Source organism: Sturnus vulgaris, chromosome 13 (assembly GCF_052056855.1).
Source record: "Sturnus vulgaris isolate bStuVul1 chromosome 13, bStuVul1.hap1, whole genome shotgun sequence".
Classification (NCBI taxonomy): domain Eukaryota; kingdom Metazoa; phylum Chordata; class Aves; order Passeriformes; family Sturnidae; genus Sturnus; species Sturnus vulgaris.
In genome coordinates this window covers 4,881,483-4,903,015 of record NC_142255.1, presented here as the reverse complement: position 1 = coordinate 4,903,015, position 21,533 = coordinate 4,881,483, and the positions used below count along the sequence as shown (strand labels likewise).

General features: G+C 38.4%; 1 protein-coding gene across 2 annotated transcripts in view; it reads right to left on the bottom strand.

Moving 5' to 3' along the window:
* RORA (RAR related orphan receptor A) overlaps positions 1–21,533 on the bottom strand; it is a 360,061-nt gene that overhangs the window by 101,908 nt on the left and 236,620 nt on the right. For both annotated transcript variants that reach the window (XM_014879113.2, XM_088172411.1), the window contains exon 2: positions 11,011–11,040. In XM_014879113.2, the coding sequence (XP_014734599.1) occupies positions 11,011–11,040 (30 nt within the window). The remainder of the gene's footprint in view (positions 1–11,010; positions 11,041–21,533) is intronic.

The following is a 21,533-nucleotide window of genomic DNA, read 5'->3' as shown; positions in this document are numbered from 1 at the left end:
AACAGGGATTTTTCGGTGTCAACATTGCTGGCTTCTCAAAGACAAAATGTTCCAGAGAAATTTACATTACTGCTTCTAAAGACAGGATTTTGTGCTAAAATGTACTCTTAAAACAGCTGACAGTGAGGTGGTGAAGTCCTGTTGACAGGACGTGGAAATTTAAGGTTGAAGTACCTGAACTGCCTCATTTCTAGGTCAGCTCTTAAAGTCATGCCACCACCATCCCATATGAAGGACAACTCACCCTGCTCTGAGTTAACAAGGGCTTTTCTTACCTCCCTTCTGAAAACTGCAGGAAAAAAAATTGAGACTTTCAGTGAAATATTTTTTGAAATATCTCAAGCTCTGTTTAACAGGAACATTATTTTCAGCCAGCCTTTAGTACCCTTATGTCCTCAAACAGCATGTAAAATCATATTTTTGAATGACCTCTTTACATCCACCTTTACTTCAAGGACCATAACTCTGGACTAAGATACCAATATAGGCAGGGAAAAGGAAAAAAGGGTCAGAGTGAAAGAAATGTGAAGACTTTAAACAGGAAATTTGCCTCATCTGTAGAAGAATCTGCCTTTACAGCCAGCAAGTATCACACCTCCATATCAGTTAGGTAACATAACAAAGATAACGAAACAGTTCTTCAGACAAGCATGGGTGAGAAGGATGGTGGTTATCAACTGATGGCTTTATCTAAGAGGAAATCACTAAATGCCTTTGGTCATGTAGTGGCTTTCTGAAACCAGAGGTTTCCCTACCTGTGTTGCACCGAGATTAAATAAAGGCTTGTTTGAATTTCCAGAAAACTGCAAGAACACCACTACTCCTGTGAACCAGCCTTTGAAGTTGTGGTAAACACCTCAAAAAAAGAAAATAAAAAAGAAGAGAGAGAGAGAGAGGAAATTGCTTTGCTTTGAGGGCGTGCCTAGTCTGTTGCAAAGCAAGTGACAGTGCTGCACCTCACAACTGATAGTTTGTGCTCACTTTAAACAAAAACCTCTGATACACACAGGGGAAGCTAAGCCAGATAACAAAAACGCCTCACAAGTTTTAGTTTTTCTAGCCAAGACATCATCCTCTTGGTAAAGGCTTCCTATTTAATTCACTGCTCATGTTTTTTACAGTAACTTGTTGAAGGTTCAGTACTAGTTGAACTTGAGAATATAACCATTAATGGCAGTAAGGTTAAGACAGGAAACTTCCCAAAGTCCCAGATGCAATCCCACAAAACAGTAACTTCTATTTAAGTGAGATCTATTGCTTTGATCAAGTGAACTGTGAATCCAAACCCAGACAAAAAAGTAATTTAAGGCAAGGTGACTGCAGTGGGGTTAAAGACTGAATCAAGGTTCTACTACCATGTGTTTTAAAAGCAAGAGATAAATGGATATTTACACACAATGCAAAGGTATTCACACTGGAGGATGCAGTTTTATTACTGACATAGCCTCTGTCTCTCCTCTCCTGCACAAAACATATTTAGAAAAAAGGTTATTTCAATACTGTGCTGCTCATTTCAATGTGCACTAATCGGCACATGCCAAAGCACATATATTTTAACTATTCTTTTATAGTGAATGTACGGTTAATTCAAAATAAGTAATTTTGGCATTATAGGAAAATGGTGTCATTTTGTGTTATTGGGAATGCACTGTATTTTTTCTCGTGTTTTCAGCTGAAACACAACTACTAAGACATGAGAACATTTAACTATTCCTCTATACCAAACTAACACCAGCCACCATTTCTCCTGAGTCTTTCAGTTTAATGAAGAATTTTGCAGAAGGAATTTGTGTGTGGGCATAGTCATCTGCTCACCCAAACTATCTTCCCACCCCTCGTGCAAATTACAAAAGCAGCTGACATTTAAGAACTCAAATTCAAACCAAAGTATCTGTCACTATGGTTTGATGCATGTAAACCTCAAAAATCACCTCTATTCCTAACTGTAACTCATATCTGGCAAGATTTCTGAAATGCTGTCTGCACAGTTCTCCTCCTTGCCCTCCCATTCTCTGCAGTTAAGCAATATACACAAAGACATAGAATTTTGGCAATATAGCTCAAAACTGCTCAAGTGTTCTGAAAACAAAAGGAAAAAAGTTGAAAAGCTGAATTTTAAGAAGTCTGTATCCCAAATTCCCTCAGGATTCTATTTGATTTTGGGTTGATCAGTTTCTGTTCCTTTTCAGCTTCAAGTTTTAGCTCTTTAGACTGACTCACATTGCCCTTTAAAACTTTTTGTCCTTTCTACTTCATCATGTTAGGAGACTTATAGGGAAAAAAAACCTGACCAGCAAAACTATATTTAAATTAGGAGCTTTACAAATATGATCATCATTTGGTCATGACATTAAGAACAAGCTCCTCATTATGAGTTGAAGTGATTACCTGATCTGCCACAAGGAGCTGCCTTAGTTACTGTCTGCATCAGACTGTGCTCCCAGCTGGGTCAACATTTAAATAATTCTAGGTTGATGTGCTTAGAGAAAGGCTGCAAAATTTCCAATATTTTCACAGTCCTTATTAAGCTTAGCTATCAACATACATTAAAGAGCCCTTTTCAGGTTCAATAGCTGTGTCAGAATGGCAAGTGCTCAAGTCTAGCAATGCACTGTCAAATAAATGAGTCTATTAGGAATGATGGAATCAGTCCCTGGTTTCAAAATTCAGATAATAAAATGTGCTTTTTTTGGTTCAGATACCAACTTTGGAGAAGTCCCTATGACTGTGCTTGCTTTAGAATCATTAGAATTCAGCCTTACTACAAAAAAAATGCAGCATTGTGTTATAAACAATGCCATGAAGGGAAATGAATGTAAGCAGAAAACTCCACAGATTCTTCTCAAAGCGTGAAAAAAGGTAGCAGCAATACATCCATAGAAAAAACACCCACTTGGACTTTTGATGTTTGAACAAATGGTATGAAGATCATGTTTTAATCCTAATTTTAACCCTAATTTAATCCCAACACTTTGCTGTATCTGGTGGCCATCCATTCACAAAGGTTCACCTTTCTATAAATATTGAGGTGACTTCAAGGAACTGACCAAATCAAACCAAATGAGTCTTGCACAAGTCTTGTTTAGAAAGTACAGATATTTCTTAGGGAGCTACTGGAAAGGATGTAGTCAAAAGTATTTCCCTGTAAGCATAGTTAGAGCTGGCTAGACTTAGACTATTCAGAGCCAAAATATGCAACCCATACATTAAAGAAGAAAGTCATGAGCAGTAACACTTCCTATTTGCTTTCACACTGTTTGCATTGAAAAAATATGCAGAATACAAAAGTAGATTTGGAGAAGTCTCATCTGCCAGTTTTCTGCTGCCCAAGACATTCAAAAACTGAAAAAAAAAATTAACTTAATGACTTTGCAAAGAACAACTCCTACTGCTCTCAGAGTTGGATTAAAGTCTTAGACTGTGAAGAATATCAGATATTTTTAAGCTTAGATTCAGCCCATAACAAAGTTCTCTTCTATAACCAAGGAACACACCAAAACTGTGGACAGCTGTTCTTACCAAGCTGGAAACATTAACTTCTGTAACAGCTGTGAGACTTCTAAAGACAGGAGATTTTAAAAACAACAAAAACATCGGCAATGCTAAGAGGGCTGATGAGAGCACGTTTCAGCCAGCAGGATTCACTGAAGCAGCTGCAATAGGAATCAGAGCAGTCCTGCACCTTCCCTGTTAAAGTGCATTGCACCACAGGAGGTGTTCACCACTTCCTTATTTCCTACATCGGATAGACAGCCTTAGGAATTAAAAAAGAAGGGTACAAAACATGCAAGAGCAACTTCTATGAAATTATAAAGCAAGATTTGGGTACACGAGAACACTACAGACATTTCCAATGTATTTACTGCCTGCATCCACAAACAGTTCAAATTCATTTTTGAGTCACATCCACAATCTTTTAATAACCATCAAACACACTAACAAAATTTAGCTCTCTAACGTCAGAAACCCCTTAATGCTCTCCAAGCACTTCATCATTCCTCAAAACATGGGCCTCCAGATATTTTTTAAACATTAAATAAAATGTCTCTGCCCATCTTTTGCTTCCACAAGGGCGACCAGAAAAATAAATGAAATGTGAGCAGAACTGGAATATATTGATTTGAAACTTAGAAGTATTTGATCTGTAATCCAACACACAGGGACACAAATTTTCATACTGGATTATTAACATTTTGCAAATACTTATCAATCTTCATTTGTTAAAATTACTTTTCAACTCATTTGCAGTTTTTCCCTTGCTCTAGTTTGCATACTGCTTCATTATTAAAGGCACCAAAACCTCTCTCTGATGGTATTTACCAGAAAACTTACAGCAAAGTATGCCCATAAATAATGGTTATAGCCAAAAACCCCAAGCAGATAGAAGGTGCTCCATATACTCAGAACAAACCAGAGAAGAGACCTGATATTATCTTCCATGCAGGTAATAGACAGAGTTCCCCATGGGACTTCCAGGGCAGTGCATTTAATTGCCTGTTCTATCAGCCTTAGGGAAAATGAAACGTTCCTTCCAAGTGTGCCAAAGGGTTTGGGCCCAGGCACATGCCAAGCTTTTGGGCAGCTAAGAGAAGATTAGAGGCACCAGGTTTGTCTCGTTATTCTGTGAGGACACAAAACATACATTAATAACAATTCTTTTGATACTTTACCTTTACCCATGGCTGTTTCCACATGGGTAAAGGGACTGGTCTCTCTCACAAATGTTGGAGTTTTTATAGAGAAAATATTTCACTGGTGCAGAACTGCCAAGAAGAACCAGATCATCCACAGATTTCACCCACAGCCATGTTATGGACATCACCCATCCCCATCCATTGCCATTCTGTGCCATTGCATTCACTCTTTCTCCCAAGCCAGCCAGAAACACTCTGTGACTTTAAAAATATTCCCTCCTCTCATTATTTGACAATGCCTTCATCTTTGTCCCTGTAGTCAATAATATGGCCACACATTCATTCTCTCTCAGGCAACAAACAAGCCACTGACACTGTGTTTTGTGTGGCAACCAAACTAAACTTTCCACAGGGATGGCCTCAAAGGGGAATTAAAGGCACAAACTGAGCTGCTGATGAAGAGGTTTCCTTTGGCTCACAGCAGGGAAGTTTAAAAAAAAAAAGAAAAAAAAGAGAAAAAAAAAGAAAAAAAAAAAAAAAGAAAAAAGTGTAGCAGTAGTTCGGTAAAAGTTTTGAACAAGAAAACAGCCCTAGATAGCTGTCTTCAGATTCTTCATCAGGGCAAACAGTGCTTCAAGGACAAGAAGGAAAGTAGCAGCTATTTGAGGCAACTTCATTATAAAATCATTTTTAATAAGCAATCTGAACAAAGAGAAGGAATGCTCTTGCAGAGAAGCCCCCAAGGGATCTTAAAGCTGCCCAGTAAATTTATTAGGAGGTTACACACAGGGGACCAAACAGCTATTTTATTGGCCTCAGGGGACAGGGTTTAGTTTTCACCTGTTCTCTTTAGGCCTCGGTGCTAACAGCAGTTCCTGTTAACCATCAGTTTTCTGAAGGCTCCTGTCTTGTGAGGGAAAAGTATCATTTACTTACTTTAGTCTGCACACAAAACACATGAGGTGAAGTCGAGAATACAATGCACAGTAGATAAGCAATTATAAATCAGACCAGAAAAAAATAATCACAGTGGCTTTCTCTTTAATGCAATTAAACAAGATAACTAGCAAACACTGAGAAATCTTTGACAGTCGCAGTAAATACAATATTGAAAGTAAAATCAGAGAAGAAGATAAATCTGGGCCTTGGGTTCCATTAAGCTGCAAACATTAATATATGCTTGTAGAACTTTGGTGAAAAACAGTTCTAGAATAGTTGGATATATGAGAAGCTGAAGACCTGTCTTCTGCCCCAAATCTACTTCATTTTTAACAAGCAGTGTGCTCTTCTTAGTAATTGCTTAGAGTCAAAGATAGGAAGGCCACAATGCAGGAATGGATCCCTGCCCAGGACAGTGTTAAGAACACGCCTTTGACTTCATGAACAAAGCTTTCCTTTTTTTTGGCTCGCTGTGTTGTAGCAGCAATACAGGCACAGCACTCCAAGGTCCAGGCAAAGGCTCAGGGGCTTGTCAGGACAAGGGGCAGGTGAAGACACCTGAACTCTGTCACTCTCAGCCTCCCAGCTCTTGTCACACACCGTGGACAGTGGGCAGTCAAGCTGACCTCCCTGTGCTTCAATCAAGACTTCCCACGTGCAGTGCAAACCTGAAACGTGAATTGCCCCCTTAGTCCAGAGTTCCTGCGTGCTTAACAAAGAACACCGAGTCAAGATACACCCCGAGACCAACACCTACAGGTGAGTGTAGGAACAGTCCCAGAGCATGATGTGGCAGTGAGAAAAAGGGTTGGGATCTCGGATAGCAGAAGGGATGAGCTCAGTCCTACCCTTTGCCAACAAAGTTGCCAGTTTTTCATGCAAATAGTTTTATTTAGTGCTAAAAATTAAAAGCACGGTTTCCACTTTATTTTCCAGCAGAAGTTCATGTCATTAAAATCAGAATCTAGCTTTGGAAACATTTCTTATCTGCCAGAAATTAACTGAAAGGATAATTTCAATTTAAGTAAGGAACAGTTCACTCAAAATTAAGGAATACATATAGAGATGTCTACTGACATAGTTGTTTGAGAAAAATTAATTTAAATATCTTGATAAATCACAAGAAAAAACATGCTCTTTCTCTCCAAATGGTGATAACTTAGTCTAAATGAATGAAGCAGTTGTCACTTCTGGCCTCAGCTCAGAAAAGCCATGATCCACACTGTGGTGACAGGGAACTGGAGGTGCACTACCACTGCAAAGTCGAGTGCAGTGAGCAGCCACTAGCTCAAAGCAGCACGTGGTTAATCCAAGCCAGGTAAGAGCACCCCTGCAGGTCCCCACCTCTGCTCTGACATGTGTGTGACACTCAGAGCCAGGGCTCCTGGTCCTTTTCTGCTGTGAAACAACATTCCAATGGAGCTCTGGACAGAAAATTGTGAGGAAGACTTGTAAAATCTTAGCACGTTTTACTCTCTTATGGATGCAAGGTAAGCAAATGACTGAATGCATCTGGTCATCAGTGCAGATAGGGACTCCAGCTATGCAATCAAACTCCTTCAAAACTTCTGACTGTGGCTCTTTACAACTCAAATAGTGAGAGAAAGAAGGTTCCAGTACATCCTGGATTCAGTACAATATTCGCCTTCCGGGTGCATCCACAGGAAACTCCTTACTTTGAGAGGCAGTCAAGTTCAAATTCATTTAAGAAAGTCAGTGCCCAAGATAAAACAGAGATCTGAAGAAAAATAAGGTGATTGAATTGTGTGATAGCTCTGAGTCACAAGTGGTCTGGTAGAGGCCATGAAACTAATTATATGAAGTGTGGCAAGATTTAGATTTAAAATGCCAGAAACAAAATACTATAGACTTCAGGACAGCCTAAAGCCCAGTCAGTTAGTATTAAATGCCAGGTCCTTTGCAGCCTTCTGTTTCCTAGAATTTCAGATTTTTATCATCAATGATCCAATGAATGCTTTCTGAATTTGCAAAAAGGGTGAAGTTGTGCAAAGTTACAATTCACTTGGAGTACTTTTCTCTTCAGAGCATGAGACATGGCAGGAAGAGGGTTGTTTTACAAATATTACTGCCAATCAAATGATCAGAAAAGAATCTAAATGTCAGTCATGTCTTTCTCGAGTCAAAAAAGAACTGAAAGACCCGAAGTCCCACTTTGTATGGAAGATGAGACAGGACTTGTCCTCTACCATCTGACAGACTACAGCTTATCCAAAGTGATGCTTAACCTGACAAATAGCCATGTGAGCTCAAGAGAATAATTCTACAAACAGGCAGAAGGCATGAAATTTTCCTCAAAAGCCTTTTAATCTTAAACTTGAAATGAGCAAAGAAGGGCATTTTGGAGTGGATAACATTTATTCCCTCAGTGCTCCTTGGAAGACTATTGCAGTCCCTGTTTAAAAGTGTCAGATTTTGAAACATTTTAACTGTGATAAAGAGAAAATGTGGAGAAGCACCAATGAAATAGACTACTTGGATAAAATTAATTGCTTCAAAAAGGATAAAAATCTCTCAGGTTTTATTTATATATTTACATTATGAAAAACCTGCATTTCTTCAGCACTACTATTTTGAATGTGTACAAATATTAAGATATTGTTAAATTCAGAACTAGCTGAGCACCTGCCGTCAGCACAGGAGTTCAGTTTCAGCTGACTGGACACTTATCACAGATTGATGTCAAGAAGGGGATAAAATGTACACAGACCCTCAAACAATAAACCCAGGAAAAATTAAGTACTGGAGACAGACCCCCACCAATTTCGAAACCTCACAATTAAAACAGCTGTTAGGGTGAAGTCTGAAAAGGATTCATCTGATGTCTGCAATGCATCATGTATCAAACTTTCTGGCATTATGTTAATTTTTTTTTTCCCTCCATTAATTTCTTTCCTCTTTTTCACTCATTTTCTCCACTCCATTTCTTTCTCCCTAATTAAATCAAAGGTCATTAGAAATGTCGTAGTTTACAGTCAGTCAACACCCTCATATGCCACACATCGTAAATTTGGAATAAGACAATTTCACCATTTTTCTAAAAATCAGAGCAGGCAATATATATACATTACACAAAAAGTTTGCAAGAATTTTTTTAAAAATTTCTTTGCAGAAGTCTTACTCTATGTAACTTCATTTGGATAAATTATTTATACTGATGCAAAATGATAGGCAAATTCTAGAGCCTATGTTGGTGCACAAACTCTTTCTCTGTGATTCAGAGTTGTTAACAACTCAGACTGTGTAATTCTTGTATTTAGGTGTTTATATTAAATGATTTTTTTCTAACTCATTCCAAAACCATCAATTTTATTTGCTACTTTTTCTATTAAATTAAAAAACCTAATTCTAGGCAACAAGAGGAAAAAAAAGCTTCTTGTGTATGATGTTGAAATGCCAAAGATGCACAATTTACATCCATTTCTACTCTATAAGAATTTGTCATAACAGGAATGAATTTTAAAAGAACTTCAACCAAAACAGAATGAAACCTCATACATATTTGCTGGCAAACATAGCTTACATTTTCATCATGCCAATTACAGCTTATTGCTCCTTCTATTTTAATCTCTTCTTAATGGACAAGCTTATCTTCCCATTATTCAGGCAACTTTTCTGTTCATGCTTCAGCAATTGCATGACAACTGATTAACAAATCGGGGAACTGCTCTTTGACAGTTCTCTCAGAAAAGCACAGAGTTCTCAACATGAAAGACACTGGGACCCTAATTTCTGTTTGAACTAGATGAAAGGCCTTGTATGGTGAGCAGTACTAATCATCTCTCACAGCTGAGGAACACATCCTTTTTTTCATCACAGGCCTGAAGCAGCTTCAGCTGAGGTACATGGTGACAACATTGCACCAGTGTGGCCTGGCTCAGGGGATGTTTCCTGTGCTCACCACTTAATCTTCCCTACAAAATTCCCAATACTGGAGCTGGAGCTGTGGCTCTGTGGGTCAGTTCATGGCACTGCTCTACAAAACCCAGGGTGGTTTTTGCTGATTGCCAGGGGGTGTTAGCAACCAACATTCACCTCTCCACAGGACTGAGCTGGCACAAACAGCCAGCACCCACAGCCCCGAGAGAAGGGGCATGGGCAAGGCTGTGCCAGGAAGCTGGACACTGCCTGGCCTGTAGATACATGGAACACTTCAGGGTCCTGTGCTGTCAATCCCAGTCAAATGTTCACCAAAAATCCCAGGGTCAGATTCTGCCCTCAGCTGCCTGTCTGCAGCTCTCATTAAGTTCGACAAAACCAACATTCAGCCAAAGAGGGTCCAGCCCTCAGAATGCATGAAGCAGCAAGCCCACCTAAGCAAAGGAGGATCATCATGCTCTAAAAGTCTGAGACATTTAAAATTTGTTTCAAAACTCACAAAAATCAGCTTCTCATTTGAAATTCTCAAATCTGCTTTTTAACTTTACACAGTGAGAATTCACCATCTCAATTCAGATTTTTCATTCCACGAGTATTACAAAACCAGGAATGAAATAAGAATGAAAGCCATGTAAGACACTTTATGACACCCTAGCAGCTGTGGTGCAAATACTTCAAAATGCATAAAATGCATATATATAAGTAAATTTTGAGCAGCCTAGCACCTGTTTTGCAAGAAGGTTTTCATGAGAGTAATAGCCTCAGCTTTAGCCTACTCCTGTCTCAGATCCTGGGCAAGTACAATTCTTGCACTACCAGATTTCCAAACCTCCACAGTATCTGAAGAATCTCGACATACTCCTTCAGCTATAAATCCCAGTATTTTCTCAGAATTGTCCTTCAAGCTCCCTGCAAGGCAGATAAGAATTGATCCCCAGAAATGATGTCTTTGATGAGGATTTGGAATAAATTTATATGCAAATAAATGCACACATCCACAGCCATTTCCAAGGCCACCACTTATGGGGGCTGCTTGCTTAGATGGTTGAGAGCTAAACAAGAACTTCCACTTTTTCATCGAGTTCCTTAAGCACAAGGAGAGAATGATTTATCTTATAGATTAGTGCATAGGAAGGGACAGAAGATGTACAATTAAATTATTTTTACCTGAATCATACTGCATATATAACAGACATAAAAATAACCATTCTCCTCACCTGTATTTTCTGGATATGTTAATTATCAGCCAGCTGTAAGGTAGATACAGTTGATACAGTACAGAATTCTGCCTTTCCTCACAACTTTCTTTTTCTGCCCTCTGACTTAACAGATATATGAGTACCACATATTCCCACACACACATTGTATATCCAACAACACTTCGGGCAAGAACTGAAACCCTTAAGGCCGAAAAAATCACCAGAATTTTTAAAATGGAGCTTTCTCAGGCCAGACTAACATCAATTAGTCTGAGCACCACAGTACAGCCTAACAGAAATTCCATTTGTGAGAGAATGCCAAATCAAAAGATATTACTTACATGTATGAGTCTTCTTTGTTACAGAAATACCTGTAGGGAAGAAATGACACCAGTGTTAGCAAAGCAACCACTGAGTAAATTCTTTTGACATATAATTCATCATTAATATATTTTATCAGACACACAGCAGCCACTCCAAAAGAGAAATGAAAATTGCCATGATTTGTACATGAAAGGTGGAAGGATCTCCCCTCTGTGTGAAGATTTTAATGGTATATTCTCTCCTTATAAATCCCCGCTAAATGTTTCAACATGCGTTGCTTCAACTTTGTTGCTGCAATGCATATCTCCACAAGGCTGGTCTAAAACTGGAGCTGATACAAAATGAAGATGCCAGTAATGCTATGGAAGCCCTCTTTATTCTCCATGGCTAAAAATGGTCCCACACCCCTATTAAACCATTAAACCACCCAGACAGAACGGATTTGAGCAGCACAAGTCATTTGCTGTGTTATTAAGTTGAAGCAGTTTCTTGATGGTAAGCTGTAGCTTATGCTCATTAAAACCAAACAAACAGCTCTCTCAATATGACTATGGCTTGCCATAATTCCAAGCCAGATGCAAATATCTCCAAGCCATTAAAGATAGACTGTCTGAAGTAATAAAGATGTTTTCATGCTAGACAGGCATGTGGCAGCAATCACCAACGATGGTCCAGTGCCAGTGAAATTTGAGAGGCATTTCAAAGAAAGCAACAGAGTGAACAGAATGAGGCAAAATTTGTAATACCAAATAAAGATAAAATTAACTCTGTTAAATGTCATTGGAATTCATGCTTGAATACAAACAATATTGTCTCCACTTTAGTAGATAACTGGTGACACACTCAGACCCATCAGTATTTAAGCTTCACTCTCCTTGGGGGTAATTTTATGAGATGATGAGAAAGAGGTTACTGGAAGCAGTACAAGTATTTGAAACATTTCATTTGTGATCGAGGCCTGTAATGAAATTTTGGAATTCATGAAAGAGAGAGAGACCTGAATCTCCTTTGCTACCCTCCAACTCCTTCAACCATCTCTTCCAAAACAAATTACTATGGGAAGAATTAGACTTTTATTTTAGGCTTCTTGGTTGTGGAGCATCTAAGACAGGCAGTAAATTACAATAACTCAGAAAAATGAAGACACTTTATTTGCAAATACAGAACTAACTTCCAAAGCAAACAGTTTTCAAATTATTTGTGTTTTTGATAGATACATAAAACCCTAGTGCCAATCCCAAATATCAAGCTATCAAATTTGACGTGATTGTCATGAGGACTTTTTTAAAATTGCACTTATGTTGCTATTGGCATTTTGGTTTTGAACTATCAAGCACTAACAGGTGTTAGCACAGGGACCTTTGTTTTCCCTGAAAAGTTAAGAGGTGTCAGGCTTCGGGAAGTGAAGCTCTGAGTATTTCCTTTGGGTAGTTTTGTAAATGTGAGACACTGGTAAGCAATTTACAGAAATCAGAATATTAGAATTTGATTATGTATGTGTATTAACTTAAATTGAAATGTCCATGCCAAACATGCACGCCTCACACAAGGAATCAGGGTTATAACCACAAGCTGTAGAACCAAGGTAAGCAATAAAAACAAACAAAAACCCCCCAAACAATCCCCCAAGCAGAACAAAAATAAACTCCTTTAGATATAAATACCACAGGGGGCAAATTCATCCTTTAAATTCATAAGTTGTAAGAGCAAAACTACTTGGGTTTTCTTTCCAGTCCAACCATTATTGGCTGGCTCAGAGTAGGGACAGGACAGGACAGGAGGGTGTGACAAGGATGTGAGCATTGCTATAGGAACAATAGCTTAGGGCAAGAAGAGGGCCCGAGTGAGAAGGAGCAGAGAGATCTGAAGCACCAACACCAAAACGTATTAATGTATTAATGTATTAATGTAGTTTTTGGTATGAGGGCAAACCCCTCTCTCCAGGTTTTTCCAAGGGTCTGCCTCACCCTTTGAACTGTAAATTACAGCTGCTCTTGGCCCTTGGGCTCTTCCACCAAGAAGGAGCATTTTTGCTGCTGTTTGACTTCTTGAGCGACCCCTTAGCAGCAGGTGCAGCTACTGACACCATCCTCATCTTCACAAACTGTCCAAACATCCCCTTGGCAGACACTCTTGCCTTGCTCTTGCCTATCTGTCTGATTCCTATGATTTTAAGGATGTTTTATGGAATAGAAATGCAGAGAAAAAGGCTTTAAATCTGAACACCATTTGCAAAACTTCCTCTCCCAACACTAGTGCTAATAAATGGATACAGCATTGCTCTTTCAGCATTATGGGAGCCATATGTGTACTTTTCTCAGCAAATAATGCTTTCTGTAAAATCACTTTGAACAGAAAATGCTTATGCTGTCACTTCTTATTACTCACAGCCTCTTCACAATGGGATTTGCCACAGCACAAAACAGACTTAGCTGTATTCGCTGACTGAGGACCCACTTTCCCTGAGACATTAAACACTGCACTGATGGAAATATTAGTGCTTATATTTTTTCTACCTTTTTTTTTTTTTTTTTTTTTTTTTTTTAATGTGAGATGTGTCATGGGTTTTTCCAAATCAGATGTTTCCATAATAATTACCGATTATAATCTGGTAAAATCTTTTAGCTGGTTTATGCAGATATTTTTAGATAACCTTTTAAAGCAACAGCTTAGAGGTAGATATTTTTGCATCTTCTTCATTATTCCACTGGTGGTTGTGTTGAAAACTAAGTATTTTGCTTTGAGCTGTGGTTTTAAAGTAGCTGCAATCTGGTGGAACAAGGATAAATATTGCCAGTGAGTTCAACAGGATCAGTTTTAAATTAATCAGTCATCTTCACCGACGTAAAATAAATTAGAAAGTTTTTAGTAGCCTTCCTCTTCACACAGGCAACTCTAAGCAACTAGAAAAACTGAGCAAAAAAGGTACCAGCACATCCAAAAAGTTACTTAAATTAGATACATTATAACTAGTGATATAAACACTGAAGATGCAACACTGTAATCAGATTTCCTTGCATTGAAGGAAGCCAACGACTGCTATTCAGAGCATTCAAGGTAGGGAATAATAACGTAGAAATGAGTGTATTGTGGAAAAAAAATCAGTCAGAAAACCAGTTAATGTAAAAAGGGAGAGTTACAAGATCTCTGGCTCTCTCTGGGCCAGTGCTATATCCCACTTGCATCTACATGTGAATGCCTTTCCTGTGCAGCCAACACATCAATTCTCTTAAAATCAACAGGGTCTCTTGAGAAACTAATTCTGCAAGTCCAACACACATCAGTAATTTTCTTCACAAGATCAGACACAATTACCAAGGATTGGACTTGTTTGTAAATATTTCTGGGGCAGGACCATCTGCTTATGTAGCTTTGAGAATAAACCCTAGAATAAAACCTAAACCCAACACACTACTGAAAGACATAGATTTATTTTTAATAGGTAGAGCACAACCTACTGATTCCTTTTAAAATGTTACTTAATATAAAATCCCATTTTTAAATGGATTTCATTTCAAAATGTGATAGGCTGGAGAAGTAAGTGACTGCTTGCCAGTATTAGCACTCCCCTACACTGTCAGCATTCCATTCTCACTGAACAACAAACACAAAAAACATAAAGAGAGGAAGAAACAACACTGTAACTTCAGTGTTACTAATACAGAAAGACTTCCTGACTTAACCAACTAGACTTCAAAGTAAAGCAAAGGAAATGTCATGAAAATACCACAGTATATCACTGCCATGGTTATCAGTGAGTGAAAGTTTCAGTATTACAGTTATCATAGAATGTATCACTTCCGCAGTGCAATTTGACATTCCTGATCAACACCAAATCTTAAACAAATTAACTTCTTACACTTTTCATCACAGCTATGCAATGCTCTTTACAACAACAATTGATTTTCTTTTTTAAATGAAAAGAATACACCATTCCCTTTCCCCCCTCCCACTAACTGTATGTAATTTGCCATGATGGGTGGTATTTACAAAATTAGCTTGCTGGATGCAATGAACTTTGAAGAGTATCTACCAACAGAGACAGCATATTCTGTTGCAAGCAGTTAGCCTGACTGACCTTCACTAGCCAACTTCAAATAGAGATAACAATGTCTTAAAGTACAAAAAGAGACTCAGATATTTTATACATCACAAGCTATTTCTCACAGTTGCCCATCCAAATAAAGCAGCATAATGAAACTCTGCTTACTCTGTGAACCCAGATCCCTGCTGCTGTTGTACAGTTGTCAGCTTCTCATATTTCAAGGGGAAAACACACTTTGATGTACAGAAAGATAAGTAAAAAGGCCTTTGTCTGGCAGAATACATTACTCTGCAAAATATCAAAGTAGAATATTCTTAAGTGCAATTTTCTTAAACCTCCAAGAAAACTCTGCCTCAGAAGTCTGTATGGAGAAACACAGGCACCACGGGCAGAGCACACAACTGATCTCCAGGACTTCTGTTAAGCACCACTGTTTCCCTTTGCTCTGCTTTTTGTGTCCAAATCAGGTGATTAACACTGCTCTTATGACAGCACATTCTGTAGATGCTCTGGGCATAACATGCTCTACTCATGTGGGTGTGTGTATCAATACATGTTTCTTTTCTTTTTTTTTTTCCTCACTTTCTCCTACCCTCCCCTCAAGCCAGCATTATGTCCCTAGCATGTTTTGGAACTTAGGCATTTTAGGATGGATTGGAAATCCCGGGGGAAAAAACCCTCAAAGCTTAAAATTTTAAACTCGAAGCCTCCCGCCTGACATATTGTGTAAAATCAGAAAGAAAACATTACAAGCTTGGATCTCATTGTGTTTCATCCTGTCACTCCAATTCTTCTTTACTGTCACCACACAAAGCTGGCAATTACTGCAGAAGATTATATGTAACACCAGGACACTTGCAGAAAACCTACCAAGGCAGAATAATAGATTTAGGTGTACTCAGAAAGGAGTTCATTCTCTCAGAAACTTTAATAGTGGTTTCTATTTAAGTCTGTATGGAGCTCTGGCTTGAAGGAATTTTGTGATCCTTGGGGGCTATTGTTTATGCTGACCAAGGTGAAATAACACATATACAAATATTGCAAACAAAACTTAAGTGAATTTACTGAAAGAAAATCATGTAGCAAAACAATGTCCTTGTCTAGGACAGAAGAGCTGTTAATGAAGATCAGTACACACTACTGAAAGTACTCCAAGTAATTTCACTATTTTGTTTCAAAACTAGACCCTACTGCTTGCAGTTCACTCGAGAAAAAATTAAAATTAGATTCTAGGGGTAGCATGGATCAAGGACGAGAGCCACTAGTCATGAACGAACAAGGAAGCTTACCAAAATTATGTCACCACCCCTCCAAAATAAAACCAAACCCAAATGTCTCTTTAAAAAAAAACCGCCTCAAAATATGATGACATAAGTTTTTAAACATTCCAGATTTTCCCAGACTCTTTCACATCTTTTATTGAAAAGGAAAGATCTTATCATGTGAAACAAGGTTTTAGGTTTTTTTCAACAAGATCAATCACATTCTCAAGTCCATACGTGTATAACAAAGTCAAAGGAATCAATGTTGACCTAAGTGCTTCAGTACTGAAAAAAACTCCAACCTTTATATCCTAAGATTCCTAGCTGTTCCTTGTACCTAAGTTCTATCAATAAATTATTCACAGCTATATTTTTAAGGGGTTGATTTAGTATTACTGCTTGAATCATATGGTTCCATCTGAATTAGCTACAGAAAATTTTCCAGAACACGATTTTTTTACTTTTTATTCAAATACAGATACAAAGTATTTGAAATAAACAGATTAAGAAACGCAAGGATGTTTTTAAAATGTTTGTCATTATTTTACTGAGGTAGACGACTTTTCTCACTGTTGGAATTCAGACTGCCTTCCTATTTCTGCGAGTGACTTCCTGCCTCATATAGGCATTTTGTGATTTGATTTCTCAGCAGCTGACAGCCTCTCCTACCTTTAAAGTGAGAGTAGTACCTATGAAAACGTGAATACATATGACTTCTTTCAAATTTAGAGTATTCATAAGAGAGAAATCACCCCTGTCTTGAGTTGTCACCTATACAACTGACAGTTAAAAGAATTCCCTGCTCTTTCTAGACTTTTCCCAAATAAAGATTTCTTAACAGACTCCAAACTGATTTTCTGATAGAAAACTTCTAATTGTAAAGACGACGAACTTTAACCATTTCTTCCTTCTTGCACAACCCCACTGAGAGTCCCTCTGAGCCTTAATGTATTTTTGTCCTCATAAATAAACTGTCTTACATTAGGAAAAAAATACAAAGAATATGCTTTAATTAGCCATAAGTTCTTACATGACAAATGTCACCAGAGAGTAGATGAAATAGCCATCCTACATTTATACAGTATTCCACATATTAAACATCAAAGACAGTTCAGAACTGTATGTAAGACTCTTTCCAACAGGAATCTTTATAGGAAGACCACAGATCAGCTTTGTTTTAATGACTACTTGTTACACAACTGAGTGAATCACAAGGATTTCAAAACAGCCTTGCAGCACAGCACAGTTACATGTACATGGCCAGAATCCAGGCCAATGTACAAAGTTGCACAAATCCAAGCAATCTCCTCCAGTCCTTGGGACAAACAGAGTGTAAGGAAGCCCAACATTTCCTAAAAACAGTCACAGACTTTCTGAGGATTGTATCTTTGCTTGAGCCTTGCTGCAATGCCCCGTTTCACAGAGTTTATCAGTGACAGAAGAGCCTTGGCAGGAGCATGGCAGACACCACTGTAGGCACAACACTATTTCCTTCCTCTGACATTCAAAGAATGGAGTCCCCTTCAGCTGAAGGCTCTGTCCTATCAGCACATTAATAGGAACAATTTGTTTAATTCAGATATATGGGCAAGAAGCTCTGCAATATGTGCAGTCTCCTGAGGGGAATCAATCATCGAATCATTTAGGGTGGAAAAGACCACCAAGATCACTGAGTCCACCCCATGTCCCACCACTGCCAGTTTTGTCCCTGAGCCATGTCCCTCAAAGCCAATCCTCACTGCTGGCCACTCGATTCATTGACTGCAGCCCTATCTTAGTGTGAGCTTGGCCCATGAAAACTTCCCAGCAGGTGCCAGCATGACACAAGTAGCACCATTTCTGCACACTCCTTGCCTGCTGATATTAGGAGGAGTCAAGCAGCAGCAGGTTTGGCACATGCATGTGCTCATGTGCGTGCTGGAGTCCCCACAGTGCACACCTGTACAGGTTTTTCTCCTCCATTGTGAAGCATAAAATTACTTTTTACTTGTCTGCTCTCCCAGACCTCCCCTATCAGACATCTCATCCAAGGACACTTTTCAAGTAATTTCAAAGCAGCATTTCACTTAAACATTGCTCATATCAAAGCCTTTCAGGCTGTTTTGTTCAAGACTACTGACAACATCATATTTAAAAGCATGAGCCTGGCCTCCAAGAGTTTAGGGTATCTCTATAAAATCCAGAAAATTGTCAAACTACAAATAAAACAGAGGGTGGGGGCTGTCTTCCTGTATGTTACCTAGGGCCAACCATGCAGGAAATCAAACTGTCCTTCCAGCAGAACTGAAATTCTCAGAGAGAGGCCCAGGACCTGAGATACTAGCTGAGATAACAACCACAAGGCTGCAGCAGTCCTGATTCCACCAACCCTCACTTCGAGGCAGCCCCTCTAGATGGGAGATAAAGGAAGCCTCAATGCCCCAATTCTGTGCCTTTGGTACCTAGAACTGCCATGTGAATATCTTCACACAGACTGCCAAAGGTCTTCCAGTATGCAAACAAACCAAAATGTAACAAAATCAAATGGCTGCAGTCCTTTTTACTTACAATTTGTGCAATAATTATTCATTATTTAAGAACATTGCAAAGCTCAACACATTGCATTACGATTTAAAATTACCTGATGGATATTACATCAGGCAAGGGGAAATAATTGGGTTTTTTTTCAGAACATATTTCCAGATAAAATTGTTCTTGTTTTTCTTATTATTGTACCCTATCATATCTTCCAATAAAATCTGTTGGTTTTAATGCATCCATCCATCCTCTATGCTCTCATTGACCCTTCATAGACAGCCAAAGAAATGTGTGACCAGAAGAAAACCTATTCAAAAGTTATCCATAAGTAGGATATGATCATAAAACTCTGCCAATGCTGGCATAGAAAGCAATTGGTCAGTAGATACAGCACAAGGTGACCTGCTGGTGAGTTACATCCAAGTGTTTTCTCTCCTTTTGATCTTGGTCAAATAGGTTTTCCTCTCTTTAAATAAAGAGATCATCAAGACTGCTGTCAGTTCAAAAATTAAAAAAACTCATTACCAGTTCAAACATCAGTCTTAATTGCTTGCTTCTCAGGAATAACCATTTAAAAAAGTGTTCAAGATGAGTTCTTAAAAATAAGCAAAATATGCCTAATTAAAAACTATAGGTAACAATTCTTCTAACAAACACTCGTCTGTGAGACATTAAATTTACACTCATCAGTGAAAAGAGAGAACCACCTACAATTTATTCATGTATTCAAAGCAGAGCAATACTTTCGTGTGGCCAAACAAAAACACTGCTTGTTTCTGTCCCTTGAAGCCAGTGGTGATGATGTATGGCAGGCAATTTCTGGCAAATGGAAGTCCTCATGGAAACAAGTGTTAAGGATGTTCTTAACTCATGTCTAACCAAATTTTCAGCTTCAGAGTTTTAACTGCCACACAAAGTGAAGACAATGGACAGATATTATTTGTATCACAGAGTTGCCAACACCAATGAGAAGAGCACCTTGCTGCTAAGTTTTTTTCTGTACCACAGGCCAATAACTTTGAGCAGTTCCTACTGTTCTACCACAAATGCTGCTTGGTCAGCCCTGTGATGATGATCGTTTTCATGATAAACAGATCCATGGGTATTTCAAATGTACAACACTGATGGCAGTGGAGAGAGGCTGGCCACGTTATAAACTGGGATGAAAAAGGATGCAGGAAAGTTACAAAGTACTTGGAACTCACTGTATATATAGTCGCTGTGTATTTACCTGAGAGATGGCATTTTGACCAGCACAATCCCCCTGATACAACAGTGAGAGGGCTTCTCTGCCAAGCTGGAGGAAACGGCACGGGTGAAGGACACCATCAAGTGATTTATCAACCCCATTTGCTCTGACATCCAAGTCGCTCTGGGACATCTCTGATCCAAATATAGCCACAATAAAGTCCAGGTTAACTTTCGAGAACAAGCAGGAATATCACACAAGGTGAGATGCTTGCAAGCTACCAGATTTTTCTTTTGGTTTTGGTCAATTCCTTCTCTAACTGATAATCAACTTGGGCAATTGCACTTTACCAAGTCACTCTTGTAACTGACTATAGGTAGAGATGTAATGTTTGCAAAGATGTGAGGAATTCAGTAAAAAAAAGCACAAACAGACAAAAAAACCCAACAATGACACTGAGGCAAATCCCAAAACACTAAGATTCATCCCACACTAAAAAGCTGGCAACTCCACCATGGGTGTTTTCCTTGGTGTTACTGGGTTGGCTTTTTTGCAGTACTTCCCATTATCAAGTTAGTGCTCATATATCCTCAAAAACAAAACTCTATCTGCAGTTTACAGACAAAGAAACAGAAGCTAAGTAGTTATGTAACTACAAGTCATGTATTTATAAATTGGGTGCCTGGCTTATAGCAGCAATCTTAATTTAAAAACTCCCCAAGCAAGAATTTTCTCACTGCATCTTTCACAATCAGTTCATGACTTCATCAAGATGACTGAGATACCACAAAATAACCAATCTAATGTTTTTGAGGACCAGAATTTTAATGTGCATCTCATACTGCAACCCACATATATTTTAGAAATTAAATTTCGGCCTCTGTTTTAGAAGTGGCTCCTGTAATAGTGTGCTAAGATCACAGTATTACTTATGTGCTAAGATCTGACAATGAATACACAGAAAATAAATGTTTACTGATTGTTCTTCAAATCATCCTGTAGAGTAACATAGATAATCCCACACTGACAACAGAGGATTCAACAGTGTTGTTTTGTGGATTTCTAAGGCTTTAAAATTACAGCTGTCTCATTTAGTGGTTATTCTTCCCTGCAACCCCTTTCAAAATCAAAAAGTGCATTAGGCTGGCTAAATTCCTTTTTACACTACAATAACTTTCATCCATTTCACATCTTGGATAAAATTGGCTCATTGTACACCGAATGAAGGCTATCAGCTTCCTACTACAACCAGATTATTTTAAGTTTATTTGAATGGTCATCAATACTTTTAATAAGGATCATATTTTCTCTGCTCTGCTTTTCTGCAAAGTACTTATAAGACAATATTTTTGATCTAGAAAAATTGATACCTCATACATTATTTTATCAGTCCCAACTGAATATTTTAGCTGCAAAGTGCTTGTACATTTGCCTTTCAGTATTCTTCTGAGGCTGTCTCCTATCACAGTAACTTTCTCCTTTTTTTAATATCAAAATATACTAAGGTCGAGTATCAACGTCTCATTG